This window comes from Pan paniscus, chromosome 5, assembly GCF_029289425.2.
Source record: "Pan paniscus chromosome 5, NHGRI_mPanPan1-v2.0_pri, whole genome shotgun sequence".
Classification (NCBI taxonomy): domain Eukaryota; kingdom Metazoa; phylum Chordata; class Mammalia; order Primates; family Hominidae; genus Pan; species Pan paniscus.
Window position 1 is genome coordinate 127,544,840 of NC_073254.2, and position 17,135 is coordinate 127,561,974.

At 38.6% G+C, this 17,135-nt stretch overlaps 1 protein-coding gene across 2 annotated transcripts in view; it reads left to right on the plus strand.

The window, feature by feature from the left end:
* Positions 1-17,135, plus strand: part of SOBP (sine oculis binding protein homolog) — a 145,357-nt gene that overhangs the window by 36,709 nt on the left and 91,513 nt on the right. For both annotated transcript variants that reach the window (XM_034962648.3, XM_008978065.4), the window contains exon 4: positions 6,606-6,757. In XM_034962648.3, the coding sequence (XP_034818539.1) occupies positions 6,606-6,757 (152 nt within the window). The remainder of the gene's footprint in view (positions 1-6,605; positions 6,758-17,135) is intronic.

Below are 17,135 nucleotides of genomic sequence, written 5' to 3' on the forward strand. Positions count from 1 at the left end.
TTTAGATTTTATTTTGGGGTTAAGTACTACTCTGTTTAGAGAGGAGTGGACTATTTAAATTCTTGAAATAACTTCAAATCTATTTATACAAAAGAAAATTAGGGATAATTTTAGGTACTACAAAGACTCATGTAGTATTATGGACCTTTGTCATTTAATTGCATTATCCTTTTAATGAGAGCTAAGTTCAATAAAATTTTATTTTTTCAGACACCACTCTTTGGGAATTCTTGATAGTTCAGTTACCAAAGTGGCAGACATTTTCAGTTGTTGCTCTGATACTTTTTAAATGAGCAAACTTCTCAGGCACTTAGGAAGATCCACCCATGTGTGGATAGTTAATGTAATAATTACAAAGAATTCCCATCTATTAATTACAGAATATCTGGCAGTGCAGTGATATATTTGGCAACATCTTGTCAACTATTAATTCAAGTTAAGTACTTTTTTAAAAGAATAGCTGTAAGTGAGGCTTTTATTAATTCTAATGGCTTTACTCTTAAATAATCTAAGTTAGTGAAATTTAACCAGTTACTGAGTTGTTCTTTGTATTCAAGGATAGTGGTTTTACAGATGTCATCCACAGGAGGGGATGTGATTGGAGAGACTGGTGCCTGGTCACTGGGCCTCTCCAGATTGCATACAGCTGACACCTACCCTTTTCTTGTGGTTCTAATTGCCACTCGTTCTAAGGAAGGCTCATTTACATATAGAATGTGCATATTTAATCGTATTTGATCCTCACCGAAGCTATAGTTAGGGTGGGCATGACCAGTCCTTGATCGACTTACTCTTGTCACACACAACTAGAAGGGGCAATATTAGTACTTTCACCAAGGTCCTCTGTCTCCATCTCTGTGCTTCACCACACTGTCTTTCAAATAGTAGCAACTTAGATTTGCAAAGCAATGTACATCTACTACCTCATTTGCTTATAAAAAGTCACCCCCTTGAGATTGTCCTAAGTGGATCTGCCTGTTGCTTTTCTTTTTTGGCAATCCTTAGTTATATGCCATTGTCTGCTGTGTTTCATATTCATACTTAAAAGGCACTCTGAACATTTGACATGTCCTACAGTGTCATCACCCTGTCCACACCGCCTTCCTTTGGCTGCCCTCAGGTTGCCCTAGCTCTTTCCAAGGCTAGAGATTAGCTAAGTAATATGTCCCAACTCTCCCATCTTTGCCTCTCTACCTTTCTCATTGGAACCCTATCCTCAGCCCTTCTTCCCATTCCTTGTAAAAACATATTCTTCAGAAAGAATCATTCATTTCAAAGCATAAATCATTACTTACAAGTATATATTGAGCCTCCTTGCTTTCAGGGAATTGGTGTTTTAATGGTTCATAAGAAACATTTAGCCAAAGAAATGACCTTCTAGTGGTAGAATTTAATCTTAGCGAGCAGCTGAAGGATAATTTTTTGAAGCTAGGATATTCTTATTGGCACCCTTGAAATTACAGAGGTAGGGGGGTCTCCCATTTCAACCACATGGAAAGCCAGTCTTATCCATGTTCTGCTGTGATCCCTGCTCCTTAGAAAAGAGAAGGCTGGCAAGAGTATTGCTTGCCTGTGGGTAGAATAACTGCTTGAGATCCACATATTATTGGGCCTGTCTTATCATTTAATGTTTAAGTAGCACTTGCTGGTGCGAGTTATACAGAATGTTTGCAGCAAATCCATGTCTCATAGTCATAAAGAAGTAAAGGCTTGCACCATGGGCCTTTAACTTGTTTTTTGAAAATCAATCAACAAATATTGATTAACACTTCAGCTGTCTCCTCAAAGACATTTTGACCTTTTTGATTTCATTTTCTTTGTCTATTGTTGTGTCACTGAGCAATGTGCTGTGTAAGTTGCAAAATGTGTGACAGCTTTTAGTCCTTTTTGTGGAGAGAGGTCTGTGAGGATGGTTTATAATCTTACTGCTTAGAAAAGCTGTGGTCTCTAAGGTGTAGTGGTCAAGAGCTTGGGCTCTGGAATCAGATGGCCTGGTCCTCAGTAAGGCTCTGATATGTACTTATTGTGTGATTAGGAGCAAATTACTTAACATATAAACTCACTTTCCCCATTTGCACAATGGAGATTAATGTTAGTAACTGCCTGGTTGGTGGTGGTTGTGAAAAAGATTAAATAACATCGAAATGAGCCGTGCATTGTGCGGGCACCTGCTAAGTACTGCTATCATTATGTTCTTTGTGGTTTAGTGGTCCCTGTTTTCTCTGGGTCTCCTTGTATGTTCACTCCTAGAACACAGGGAATTGTACAGAAACTCCTGGTGGACTCTGTAGAAACTTTAAGTTAGATTGCTTTAAAGTGTTTGGAATTGAATTATTTCAAAAAGGAATTTCTTTTTTGCAGAAGTTATAAAGAAAGCAAACTTCAGTTTCTTGCCTGCTTTCCAGGCCTTGACTTTATTCTGTTTTTAAATATAGCTGCTGCAACAAGTAGATTGACACAGTGCAGCCCAGCCATGGGCCATTTCATGTCATTTCATGGCATGGGGAACACACAGGAGTCTCCTCAGACTGCCTTGTAACTTGTCTCAAATATAATCCAGGTCTTTCATTGATTATCTGGATGTGTGCATTCTAGGAACTGTTGGAGGAGATAGATGTCCCAGCAAATACTTTCGGAATTTCCCCTCAGTCTTGGACTCCCATGAAAGTTACAAAGGGGTGGTAAATCTACAGTTTAATTGCCTGGAGTCCATTAATGCCCTACTGATTTTCTTTGGGCACTGGTCAGGTAAGTTAGTATACATGTTTATAGCCAATTTAAATGCCCCAAGAAGATCACTGACCAATGGCCATCCTTATTTTTAAAAGTCACCAGATAAGGCAATTTCTCAAACAACTTCAGCAGGGCATTCCAGAAATGCTTGATCTCATACTTCTCTGCACTATAATAAATAAATACAATTTTGATTTCATCTTGGAGTAATCTGAACTTCTGGGATGTAAAGTAGAAAAATGTTCTATAGCTCTTGGAACATTAGATTGGAAAGAAAATGCCTTAAACATTCTGCTTAATTAAATTCTAAAGAGGTGGTACAAATTTTTCATGATTAATTGAAATATGCTTATTTTGACTGATACATATTTATATGATATTATCATATGAAAATTATGTTATACAAACCGTTCTCTTTGGGAATGTGATTTAATGCTGTAAACATTTTACATTTGTTGTATTGTTTATTATAAAAATGCACAGGCTGATGGCTGTAAGGTAATGTCATGTAAAAATCTGTTATGTGAATCTTCTCTGAGGTAATCTCAAGTCTCTAATGGCACAGACCGTTAGCCAAAATGTAAGACAGGTAATTAGGTTTTCCCTAGCTTGAAGAAATATTTTTTTAAATAGAAAAAAAAATTTAAAGCAGATCAAGTTAGAAAAGTTAAAGTGCTGAAACCTTCTATTTTGCCATTGTAAAGCATGCATTTCATTTCCATGTTTATTGTAAAGCATGCATTTCATTTCCGTGTTTCAGGTAGAAAGAGATGCAGGTGTTGAAGTGGACCGATCCTTTTGACTTTAACCACTTAAGAAGTGTTCACTTTTCTAGGGGTACAGTCATAAGATGGGGACACCATCTCATGTCTGATGACAGAATTTTGAACTATAGTTTGGCTGACAATATTAATTTAGATAATCACAGTTCTTTATTAGTTTCTAAAATCTGTTACTAATATAAAAGACTTATAAATCTAGAATGCCTGAAATATCGGAAAATGTTTTTTTAAATTTTTTGAATAACCCAATTATCAGACTGTTCTTTGGATCATTAGCTGCTGATAACAGTTTAATACTAGAAAAGGAGAAATCTGATGGGCTTTTCCCAAAGCATATACCTTTATGAAATGGAGTTGTACGAAAAACTGCGGGGAGCGTTGACTTATTTAACAAGGCAGATGCTAACCATCATTCTAGAAGTTTTTCCAGCAGCCAGATATAAAAGTGCACAATGTATTTGGTCTCATCTCATATTGTTGCTTTGTAGTAAGAATGATTTATAAGAAATAATCTGTTTTAAAATTCTACCTTTTTGTTCGTTTGTTAGGTCCTTTGTAAGAAAGTATTCTTGCCTCCCTTTAAAAAATGACAAGTGGGTCTGTCTGGTGATGATGGATTGAAGCTTGAGAAAGACCCCGGAGCTGCCCTTTGGCCTCAAGCATCATTCCTTCAGGCCAGGTCCAAGCTGCAAGCTAAGCGCCTGGCCTTGTGAATAGCTTTGCACTCTATTCTTTCTCATCTCAGTGTTGGTCCATTATAGCTGAAGATCTAGGACTTAAACAGTTTTATGCTTTGTTTCCCAAATCAGATTATTTAAAGGAAGAAATAATGAGGGGGACCTAATGCATGTTCTAAAATGGCTCCTTGGGAAGTGGGGTCTCCTCATTAAACTGTGAGGCCAGGTGATTTCCTGCATAAATTTTTTTCCTTACAGATTTCACCAGAATCAAGCTTACTGCCAGTGGATAATTTATGAGAATTCTGCTGTATCTTCTTTTTCAGGAATTTAAGATTTTAAAGTATCTTATCAATTGGGAAAAATAGAAACTATTAGTTGCTATCTAGTTTAGTAAAGATAGGTGATTATTTTAAAATATATGCTCTTTCTAATCTAAGAAAACTCCTCCATACACCAAGGTAAATTATAAAGCTTTGCTAATTTTTCATACCATGTAAAATGTTCATATGTAGAGAGATGCCATATTAGAGATCATGTAAAATATAAATAAAAGCTTGCTTTTATTTATTTATTTTTAAATTTTTTTTGTTAAGGATATTCCTGAAATATCAAAAAGCTTGCTTTGAATAGAACAAATTATTAAATACAGTAATTGTTTGACATTTGATTTCATATTATACCATTTAAAGAAAGTTATCAAAAATGTTGGACTGACATCAAAGGTCATTTTTTATACTATCTCACTTGATAACAATAGATCACAATATGTAATTTGTGAAATACTAAAAGGTCATTAAAATGGCAATATTTATTCCATTGAGGTAAATAAAATGCTGCACATAGTTCTGAGTGGTGATACTCAGGGGGAAAAAAGCCATATCTCTGCACTACAAATTAGTTTGCTTCTAATTTTGCAGGCTGATGACCACACTGCCTCAAACCAAATCTTTTCCCTGGAAATGAAATGATTGCATGACAGACTCTATGAACCCTGAATATGTCAACAACTCGTGGACCAGGCCTTGCTTAGCAATTAGTCTTTGGGGGATTTTATCCAGAAATCAGACAACACTATACGAGTGCTTGTTGGGGATTTTATGATTACCATTCATGTCTGGAGCATGAATGTGGGTTAATAAAAAAAAATTCCACAAAGGAAGAAGAGATGTGGCAATCAGTCTCTCTCTCTCTCTCTCTCTCTCACACACACACACACACACACACACACACACACACACACAGTCACTATCAATTGGGAGGACAGAGAAAACTCAAGATGTAGCAAAAGCCGTTAAGAGGCAACAAGGAAATATTACTTAGGTGTCTACTTAAAGTTTCCTTTTATTCACCCCCACCCACCCCTCAGAGGCCAGTTTTTCCCAGACCTGAATATCACCATCATAATGTTTGTCATAACTTCTGACCACCTGCACTATGATTTACTGAATATATTTTACTAATTGACTCACTTTAAAATCCTTTGTTTTAAGCAGTAGTATTTGTGATATCATGGGCTCATTATGCTAGTTAAATTTGTTTTCTTCTCATACAAAGGAAAAGAAATACAATTTAAATAATGGAAATATTTGCAAACCACCTAAATTCATTCTGAGCAACCCCATGACATGACATGAGGGACTGGGAGGACCACCAATCTGGCTGAGAATGATCTGACATTCCCATTACCATCCCTCCATCCAGGGCCCATGAACCACATCACATGGAGGAGAATTTCAATCAGGCCTGCATCTCCCTTAGGACACCGGTGCCGGAAGGCTGCATTGTCAGAGTCTGTTCAGCGAGCCAGGCTTGTCCCTTTCCATTGCCAGAATCTGGCCACGCACATCTTTCCTTTTTTGACTAAACGTGTTGCTTGGGAATTATTACATTGCAAGAGTAAACAATAGCACATATCATTTAACAGTAATAGGGAACATGCCATGGTTGAGCCTGGCGTCTGGTCAAGGTTCACATGAGGGTGTTCCATTTGTAAGTTAGCACCCTACAAATTGTCCCACCCAGTGCAGATCCTGCAGGCTTTCACAGGACCTTTGAAGAAATGGGTTATTTTACAAGCTTCGTTAGTACTGGGGCTGGTTTAACTAGGCAGATGAAGCTTTTTTTTTTTTTTTTTTTAAACCAGGCTAAGAAGCCCTAGGAGCCCTTGTGGCCCTGCAGTCATGCTCTGGTTTTTAAGTAAATGTCTTTTGGAAACTTAGGAGCCAAAAAAAAAAAAAAAAAAAAAAAAAAGAGAGAGAGAAAGAGAGAGAGAGATAAAGAAAAAGCACTTCTCCTCCAAGGTCCAGAAACTAAAATCAGGCCTGGGTAGCTCTGTCAGGTTCAGGGTGTGTCTAAATTTGAAGGGATGTTTGCTTCTGATATGAACATTTTTCTTATACTTTTATTATAGAAGATGATGTGTCAAATGTACAAATAATGTGTGCCTGGTGCCAGAAAGTGGGAATCAAGCGCTATTCCCTGAGTATGGGAAGTGAGGTGAAAAGCTTCTGCAGCGAGAAGTGCTTTGCGGCCTGCCGACGAGCCTACTTCAAGAGAAATAAGGTAAGAGCACCGGAGAGAGAGGCGGCCCCCCACAGGCCTCACCAGCCCACACGCGCATGTGCCTCATAGCTTCTAGCGGAAAACACTGCGCACCTTTTACTTTTATATTTTTATTCTCTCTGTTTTGTTGATTCCCCTTTTGTGTCATGCTTAACCTTTTGGAATAAGGAATCCCCTTCTAATGTGTTTCTCTTGCCTTAGTGTTTGTGTTCTGAGAGGGTGAATGAATCTGATGAGGACACTGTGATCACAGCTGGTATCCTCATGGCCAGTGTCTTTCCAGCAGTAGAGTGCAGACTGCACTCTGAGTACATGAAAGATAAGTGGTAGATATTTCATATAAAAGCCAAGTAATTAGCCACAAAAGCATGGCCAGAAAGTTTTAGCCCACTTAGTTTAATTCTTGTACCCAGTGGAAATACTGCTATTGCTCTTTTCAAAATCTGGCCCACGAGTTCTTGTCAAGAAAAATGTCAAGTCTCTCTTGACATCTTATGTTAAAGCTGATTGATATTGAGAAAAGATGAAATCATGAATACGTGAAACAACATTGCTCACACAGCCAAGCATTTGTGAGGAGCGTGGTGGGTAAACACAGGAAAAGCCATCGTTAGAATTTTTTTTTGTTTTGTTTTGAAGACATCCCAGGTCTGAAAATGTCCTTTTTGAATAGTGTTAGCCACCATGGATGGGAAATGGAATGCATGATGTTTTTACAATCACACGCACATGCACACAACTATTTTCTGAATCCTTAAAGAACTGCTGTAGCCTTTGCCACCAACTACTGCGGTAACTTGCTAGTCCTCAGTTATTTTCCATTGATATGTAAAGCTTCCTTAATTCATAAAATCTTTACTAAAATTGTCCACATTTTGTTGTTTCCATTTCTATAATACAAGATCCAAATCTGTTCTTTCTTGAAGCAAACAATTATTATTTTTCCAAAAGTGTGATATTTGCAATCCTGAAATGCTAATTATGGGCTCACTGCATTGCAGGCACTGTTGCAGCAAATTATCTCCTGAAAATTTGGGTCACATTCATTCTGCCAAAAAACATAATGCCAAAAGAATTAGGCTGCAGAATTCAGCAGGGTGGAATTTTAGTAGCAGTCTCTAAGAGTTAGGCTCATAATCTTCACTGAAACAGAGAGGCAAGTAAGGAAATTGTTTGGAATTCTTTTGGGACTGTCAGCAGTCAAGTTCACTTTCCCCTGGGGGGAGCCAGTGAATCTGGGGAGGAGGGTGGGAAGAACGATGCACGGGAGACACGTTTTGTTTTAATATAGGGGGATTAAAATGATCTCCGAGACCCCGGGGCTCCCGTTTTGAATGCCGAGCACTGGAGTAACAAACCCAGGAGTGGGCCCAGTGCTTTCTTCTTCAAAGCCCTACTTACCACAACAAAATACTTTGCATTCCATCCCAGAAGATGGCTATAGAACAGGGCTTTTTGTCTTTCTATAATTCTGAAGGGTTATGGGTCTGAATCTTGATGGGCTGCCTGTAGGGACTAAAATCAAGCAAGACGGATTTGTCACAATCCTGGTGATACATGTTATATTTTGCAAACTGTATTTTATAGTGAGCCTTTGAAGAACGGCACCTGATTCCATTTGGAAAAACACTCCAGAATACCATATCTATATCTATATTGTTTACATCATTATAAAGTTTAAGGTCAAACTGAATTTAAACTTTCATAGGGTACATTTTTGAAAAATGGATAACTGGGAGCCAGGATAGGAATTAGCATTTGAAATACTTACAGCAGGTAAAGTCAGCAGTGGGAGGAGGACCATCACATTTCACTTTCTACCAGGAGTTATTGGGGTATGTCTTTGAACATCTTGCTAAACCTGGAAGTTGCAGCAGTTTGGTGTTTAGCCAGTGACTTTGCCAGCTGATCCCAGTTGTCTGTTAGTGTACAAACAATTCCTCCCTTCTCTGCAGTCTTCATCCTTCCTTATATATCCCAAAGCTCTGACGTGCTATGACTTCTTGTGTGTGTGTGTGTGTGTGTGTGTGTGTTTTCCAAATAGAGAAATAAACTAGTCATATCATTTGCTGGCTTCTTTTTTTTTTAATTTTGAAGAGTGTTATCTCTGTTATAATATTATATTGTCTTACAATAAACATGTACAGCTGCTGCATTTCTGTTAACTGATAGGATTTTGTGGTCATTTCATTTAGGGCTTGGGTTTCCTAATGGATTGTATTAGATACCAGTCTCCATCCTGCCATTTCTAAGAACTGCTTGTAATAAGCCCCTGGGTGTTCCGTACTGAAGACAATAGCAAATAGCTACTTCTCTTCTTGTATCATTTAACAAAGTCCTTAGTCCTTGTTAATTAAATTGTGGACTTTCTTAATCTTAGAAAAAGGGCAAAATTCTTCCCATTCCTACATAACAGATTTTTTTTCTGGCTAAATTCCACCTTTTTTAAGTTTTGAGAAGTGGATAGAAAACAGAGTGAATAATGTGTGTGTGTGCAGAACAGAATTTTGCCTTAGGTATAGTGTAGACTTAAAAAAACATAAAATTAACTGTGCTGTAAATTATGCTTTATGACAGCCCGCTTCTTGCTGGATAGCATGGTGGGATCTAAAAATGGTCTCTAAGTTGAACCCAAATTGCATGCATAACTTTACAAAGAAAAATCCTAGTAGAAAAGGTAGCTAATTAGGAGCAGTATTCAGCTGACCTCTGTTTTGTGTCTGAGCAACACCTGCATTTGTGAATATAAATTGGACAGCTGTGCTTGTGGTCTCTGTGCATTTCTCTTCACACACGCTTGGGTGTAGAGTCAGGAATTGATTTGCTGCTGAAAACAAGGACAAAAATAACCCAACTCTCAAAATGATGGCCCACTGAAAATGGGCTCTTGAAATTTCTTTTGCCTCTCAATCCTTCATTTCTCTTTGGGTTTCTCTGTTTAATGGGGCGGGTTGAAAGTGTCACATACATCTCTCACAGACTGTCACTATGCAATAAGGTGGGATGGATTGAAGCCAGGTTAACCTATATAGTATATAGGTTATATTTTTAACTGAATTTAAATTTTTATTTGAAGAGTTGTCTGGATTGCTACGAATATTAGGCTTTCTTCAAAATACTTCTACTCAACACTGCCAGGAGAGGACCATGAATCACAGCTGTATTCACTTAAGGACTCTAACTACTAGTTTACACATTTCAGAATGTTGGCTCTAGGAAGTGGATAGTGTTAATTCATAATATATTTTGTAGGGTCCTTATCCCCGAAGGCTTATTTGCTGGCTTAAAAGTTTTTGAAACAACGGGTAAGAAAAATACTTATGTAGTCTGTGGGCATTGTATGGACAATGGGATGTCAATCTCATTATTTCATGTATTGGAGACTTTTCAGGGAACTAATAGCTCACTCTTTTCCCAGCCCATTTTTGGACTTGAGAGCATTTCTGTCCTTGTAATTCATCTAGGAATTGGAAAGTTGCAGAGACTCCTTAGTGATTTTACACTCTTGTGAAAACATTTAGTCCAACTTGCTAACACCAGTTTTACTTTGCATAGTAGTGCACACGTAAAAATACTCTTTCCTAAGGGAGTAATGTCTTGTAACCATTATCCCTCTAAAAAGGAGTAACAAACAAGACCACAAATGTTAGTCACTTCCAAATGGCCTGTGTTTGATCTCTTTCCTTTTACATGGGAAATATCTTATTGTCCAAACTAATATCCAAAAATCAAGAAGGAAATTAAAAGTCAAGACAAACGGCCACTGCAGGCAATGTAAAGGATGATTGTTTACTTTTCTTGTTCAGATCTCAAGTTTTTAGTGTTCTTTATGGATTCGGAATGTTGATAATTTACAAGTAAACACAAATTCCTAAGAGCACCAAAGTTTTGCTTCCTTGTTCTAGTTTTTTCATAATTTGAAAGGCCGGGCGCCATGGCTCATGCCTGTAATCCCAGCACTTTGGGAGGTGGAGGTAGGAGGATTGCTTGAGCCCAGGAGTTGAAGACCAGCCTGAGCAATAGAGTGAGACCCTGTCTCTACAAAACATACAAAAATTAGCTGGCTGTGATGGTGCTCACCTGTAGTCCCAGTTACTCAGGAGGCTGAGGTGGGAGGATTGCTTAGCCCAGGAGGCTGGGGCTGCAGTGAGCCATGACTGTGCCATTGTACTCCTTCCTGGGCAACAGAGCAAGACCCTATCTCAAAAAAAAAAAAAAGATCGAAATACTTCTTCAATATCATAATATTGTGGTTCCCCAGCAGATCACAGTGGGAAGAAACCAATGTGGCTCAGAGATGAGGATAAGGATGCATTAAAAAGAAAAAGATTATATAGACAGAAACAACATTTGCAAATGATGCCATTAAGATTTCCTAACAATCATTATAATAATAACATAAATATTCAAGGAGGAGAATATTGTGTTATTGGCATTTCTTTTACTTTCAAACTATATTCTTGGTTATACAGCGATCTCTTCTTAGAAGACATTTCTTTTGGAAGAACCCATCTCTAATTAGCATGTATCATCATGTTATTTGGAGTTATATTTTATTTAGACATAGTCTATTTGTCTTTTTATTAAAGTTGAATATATCCTGGGAAAGATTTCTCAGTTTCAGACTTAATTATAGAACCAAGTAGTACAAAAGAAATGTGTAACAATTGCCCTGTTAATCTAGTGATTAACCTGTCTACTCTTTTTCCTTTAAATACCTGCAAGATTTAATTTGCAAAATGGCTATCATTCATGAAGGCTTGGAGAAGGACATTAAGAAATTACTTGCAATTAATGTCCCCTGACCACCTGAAGCTCAGGCCACATACTTGCTTTTGCCAGTTGCTGGCAAATATCTTTGGCCCACCAGTAAATGCACCTGGGGAGCCCCAGGGTTCTTCCTGTGGATTCCCCTTGGTTTTAACAGCCACCAGTGAGCCTCCTGAATCTGTCCAGCTGCACCCTGGCCTGCAGGATGATTGCTTGGTTTTGCAGTGTTCCTTAGTACTGTACTATAAAGCCTATCCACTGCCTCATGTGTATAGTGGCTTCTCCTCCCAGGGTTTTAGTCTGCAGGCCAGTGGCTGAGCTCCCTTTTGGTCATAGCAAACGGGTGTTCTCAGAAAGCTCTGGGGAAAAGAACAACAAACCCAAGTGTTTCTTATTGTCTTGTATTTTGAAATACAGAATGGAATATTGATGAGCTGCTGCAAATGAGAGGCTGGAAAAAGCAATCACAGAGGAGGGGTAAACGTCAGTCCTTGGAAACACATTTGGGAGTAGGGTTAGAGCAGGAAAGTTCTGGCTAGTGAAGTAAAGTGTAGGTCCGTTTAAAGTGACACACAGGCTCTTGAGGAGAGCTAGAAAGTGTTCCAAGGCAGAGGTTCTGCAGACAGGGTGGGACATAGTACTCTAGAAAGCCATCAGAAGCTTGGGGAGAGGCATGTGACCTCATGTTCACCAAAACACTTGAAAACCACTTGAGAAACTCTGGTCTAAGGGATACCTGGAACACAGCATGGGGCAAGTAGGTTTGTACTGAAAGGAACATCAACCACTTCTAGTTTTTAATGAGCCACATGTTGTGAGACTGTGAAGGAAACAGCAATAATTCTAACCCATTAGCCAGAATGGACATCAGTTTCTGAATAACATTAGATATTTTAGATTAAATGTGAAGAGTTGATGAAAACTCGAAATAGCTTCAAGCCCCAGTCTGTGTTCAACATTTTTCAGTGAGCGGAAGGAAGAGAGGGAGTTTTTCATAAATCAGAATCCGGTCACCTGGGGATCAATACACAGTGCTATTGACGTATATGCTGGAATGTTAATTTTCAGACATAGTACATCTCTGGCCATCCTTCTGGTGACGGCTAATGCTGTTCACTTAAATCAAGTTTTTTCTCATCGGAACTGCCGGTAATTATCCAATCCATCTAAAAGGCACGCTCCCTTTTAACATTAACCACAATGTCAGATTGCATCAGCCACATTGTGTTCTGGTGACTGCTTCTGCAGAGTGATGAATGTGCGTGTTTGGAGTTCATAGTCCGACTGTCTGTTTGGGCAGTGGGTAGTTCAGTGAAACAAATGATCAGGAAGGGATCTATTTATTTGGGACGAACATTCTCCTTATTGATCCAGTCACTTACATTTCCAGCTCTCTCACCTTGCCACTAACAGTGTTCAGCTTTATCTGAAGAATGAGCATTTAAAGAATTATCTTACAGGTCATTTTGATGTGATTCTCTGATCATAAGCTGCATTCAGCACAAAGTTACTCTTTGTGCCTGACTTAAAAAGGAAGGTGTTGTGAGACCTTATTAATAAAAAACAGAGGAGGGAGAAGGTTCTGAGAGTGCTTGGTGAACTGTCCTGAGAAACCAAGAGATAATGATTATTCTTTTTCCTGGAATAGTAGTTATACTCTGTTGATTCAGTGCTTTGTTAAAAATGTTAAGTATCTGAATAAGTGCAGGCATAAAAGGGCAGGTGGCTTGCCTTGAGATATTTTAAGATAGTAGATTAAGTCCTGAATTTTTCTTGTACACCTTTGCAATGTCTGGTCACAATGCCTAGTATAGTCGAGAGGCCCCATGGGGGATCCAAGCTATAGGCATGCCTGTGATTATCTTAATTTCTCCTCCCTTTCAATACCTCTGGATAGCTTATGTACACATAAACAGAAGTGTGAACTGGCCAAGCCATATGTAATTCTTTGTTCCTTGGGCTCTTTGCTCTTTGTTTATATTATCACAGATTAGAATGGAATAAAGAAAATCTAGCTACAGATGGTCACTTCATTTCTGTCCCAGCAGTTGAGACTGAGAATGGGAAATTCCCTATGTTACAATCCACTCTTAGGGTGGCTGTGCACACAGTGGAATCTAATGTCTACTGACAGACTGCCTTTGGAGGTTACAAACATCAGTCTATTGCATTCTCTGTAAACACAGGCTGTGGGCCAGAGCTGGGCTCTGCTACAAGCTCTGTGAGGCAGATCAATGGTTTAATGAATCCATAAAGATGCTTGAACTCTGCTGCAATTTACTGAGCACTCTAGTTAAATGAAACTCCTGTAGTCTTTAACAAAGATAGTGATAATCGATGGCTGGGGATGGAAGTCCATGTCCAGCAGTCACAACCTCCCAGAAGTTGTGTTGTCTCATTGCTAACAGAGGTTTAGTCACATTCAGTTTCTGAGGCTCACTGTGTCTATGTTGATATTTGCTCAATGTTTGAGAGCTGAATTTGGCCCAGAAATGACATAATCTTAGTAATGTTGCTTCTGCGAGGACTATTTTTAAACTATGGAATATTATTTAAAATAAATTTCTTTAAAGTGACAAGATTAAGCTCAAGAATTATATTTGTTCTAACAGGTAGTGTCTTTGTAAGTCATCCCCATGATGAAAAGTAAATAGCGGAATAAAATCCATTCCTGATTAAGTCCTCAAAATGTCAAATTGCATAGTGTTGGAGAGCCCTGATTAATTTTTCCATGGTAAAATATTCCTCATTAGTTTGCTGTGGTTGAGGGTTAACCACTCCTATTATAAATTCAGACATTAATGTATTTTCTGCTTAATTCATCTTCGAATAGAGGAAAATATAGTTAGTAGATATGAATTTTGTACTTCCAAATGTGCTTTGGAAACATTATACTGATTTATGAGAGAGCTTTGGAGACATGTAGGATAATTCCTTCATAAATATGTTGAAATGTATTTAAAGGTATTTAACCACCTTTGATTGTAGAAAAACAAGTGCCTTGACTTGAAATGATTATTTTTCCATCGAAATAGTAGAAGTTATGACGTAATTCAAAGATTTTGCATCTGATTTTTGTCACAGAAACTTAAACTTTCTTAATGTTTAACTTTCTTGATTAGCTAATTAGCATTAATTAATCCCACTCCCACTCCAATAACTATATTTTGGAGGCTCAATGGGTAATAGGAATTTTGAGATATTATGACTGCAAATTTTCGCTGGCCTTTTGCCAGACATTCCATGGTAAAGCAGTGATTTTTATGTGGATCTCATAAATGATATGTTATCTTATAATCTGTTTTGATAGAATGATTTCATATCATTTAAAATATGGTGAGCATTTTTATGATTGCACATCTAAATCTTTGTTATAAGGAGAATCTTTGAAGGATGTGACACTTTCTGTGATAAACTGTAGGATTGTATGTTTCATAAGTGGAGCAATATAAATTGATAACAAAGAAAAAGGGGAATTTGCCCAACAGGAGATAAGTACCTCCCTACAGCTTTTTGTTTTTAGCCACACTTAAAAAAAAATCTTGTTATTTAATCATCCATTCATTCTTTAAAAAATAAAATAAAAAGATATATTGAGCCTGTATACGGCACTAAGCATGTTTTAGTCTTGGTGGGTAGACTTTTGAACAAGAGAAAAAGTCCCTGTCTTAAAGGGACTTACACTCTAGCGGGGGAGATAGATGATATATACAGGCTTAAACATATCTTTGTAATATGATTTCAGGTAGGAAAAAGTGCTATAATAAAAAGCAGAGTGATGGAGAGGGCTAGTGAAGGGCTGCTGTTTCATATCTGAGGATCACAGGAGTTATTTTTGAGGAGGTGACGTGTGCTGGGGACAGAAGGAAGTGACGGAGCTAGTTGTGTGTGAGGAGCTGGCAGCAGAGTGTCCTGTGGAGAAGGGGGAGTGAGAAACAGAGGTCCTCAGGCAGGAACAGTCTTGGCATTTTTGAACAGCAGCAAGAAGTACAGATGTCTGGAGCGGAATGATCAAGGTGGTGAGAAGCCAAATGACGTAGGCTGGAGAGGCAGTAGTTTGGAGTTCATTCTAAGTGTGATGGCAGCTATTGGAAGCTGTTGAGCAGGATGGGTGATATGATCTGATTTTTGTTGTTGATTGGGCCTCTGTGACGGAAGTAACACATTCAGGATCCTGTATGCAAGGGGGATTTGAAGAGTAAGAAAGGCAACAGCATTCACATCAAAGTTGGGTGTGTCTGGCAATAGAAAACTAAAAATATCTTATTCACTGAATTATTCATTAGTAGTTATGAAACATTTCCCAGTAGCAAAAGTGTGTTGAACCAATTTAGTTTTTTGTGTGTGTGTTTTGTTTTTTTGTGTGTTTTGTTTTTTTTTTTTTGGGCAAGGTGTGGGAGGAAAGGCACCAGGGAGGGATGCTGTTGGGTAAGTGTTCTGACACAGCGATTTTCTTTCTGTAGGGCAGGTGGGGCTTGTCCCCAACCCGGTAGAGAGGTTAGGGCCTCAGAAGGCAAGCTCCATACAGAATCTAACTCTTGCTCTGAGAGACCTACAGCATCCACGGGCCTTCTCAAGCTCTAGCCTTAGAGGTAGCATTATGGTAAAGAGATGGTAATCTTGAAGGGACCATCTTTGGGTAAAGGGATTATTTTGATGTCAGCTTTATTCTGAGAGTAGGTATAGTCTGGTGATTACTTGTAGGGTGTGTCAGGATTTTTAATACAAGTAACAGAAGACCTCAACAATAAAAGATATCATTTGGAGTTATAAAGTCCCAAGCTAGTATGTACTTTGGGGCAGGTTGATTCAGCAGCACAGTGGTCTTATCACAGTCCCATTTCTTTCCATCTCTGTATTCTTCCATGTAAAGTGTTGGCCACATTTCATGGCAAGCTCCCCAGTGGTCATGGGACAGCTGCTAGCAGCAATCAGGGCTACACACTTTCTTGTTGACATCCTCTGGAATGAGTCTCTGGCCTAGCATTCCAAAAAAAGAGTCTTGAAATTCATACTCATTGTCTATGCTTACATTACATGCTCATACCTGAATTGGGGGGGTGGGCTATGACGAGAGAGAGCAATGGAATGTCTAGCATGAGCCAATCAGGGCTTCCCTCTGAAATTCAGGTTGAGCTCATTTTCCTCTGAAGCCCATGGGCAGCATGGGGAGGGGTAGCTACCAGAATGAAAGTCAGGGAACTGTTAGGGAGGGGACCAGAGTGATGGCTGATGGGAGATGCAAGCAAATGCCCCCTAGAGAGAAAGAGAGATGATCTCCTGAGGTTAATTCATGAGGCTGAATTCTTTACACGTTGGATGTGTCATGCCTGTCTACCCTTGACATGTGGGAGAAATAATCCAAAGTGGATTGAAAGATAAAAATGTGGTTAGCCGTCATCATAGGGTCCTTAGATGAACCACCTCTTCTACCCAGCACCAGCTGTTTTGAGAAACCTGATTATTAGAACATTGGCTCTAGTATCAGGACTGATGTGATCACTATTTCCACTCTTTTCAGACTTTAGAACATGAGATTGCACAGAACTAAAACAAAGGGATTGTGGTTAGCTGTTATTCCCATTTATAAATAGGAACAGTGGTGCCA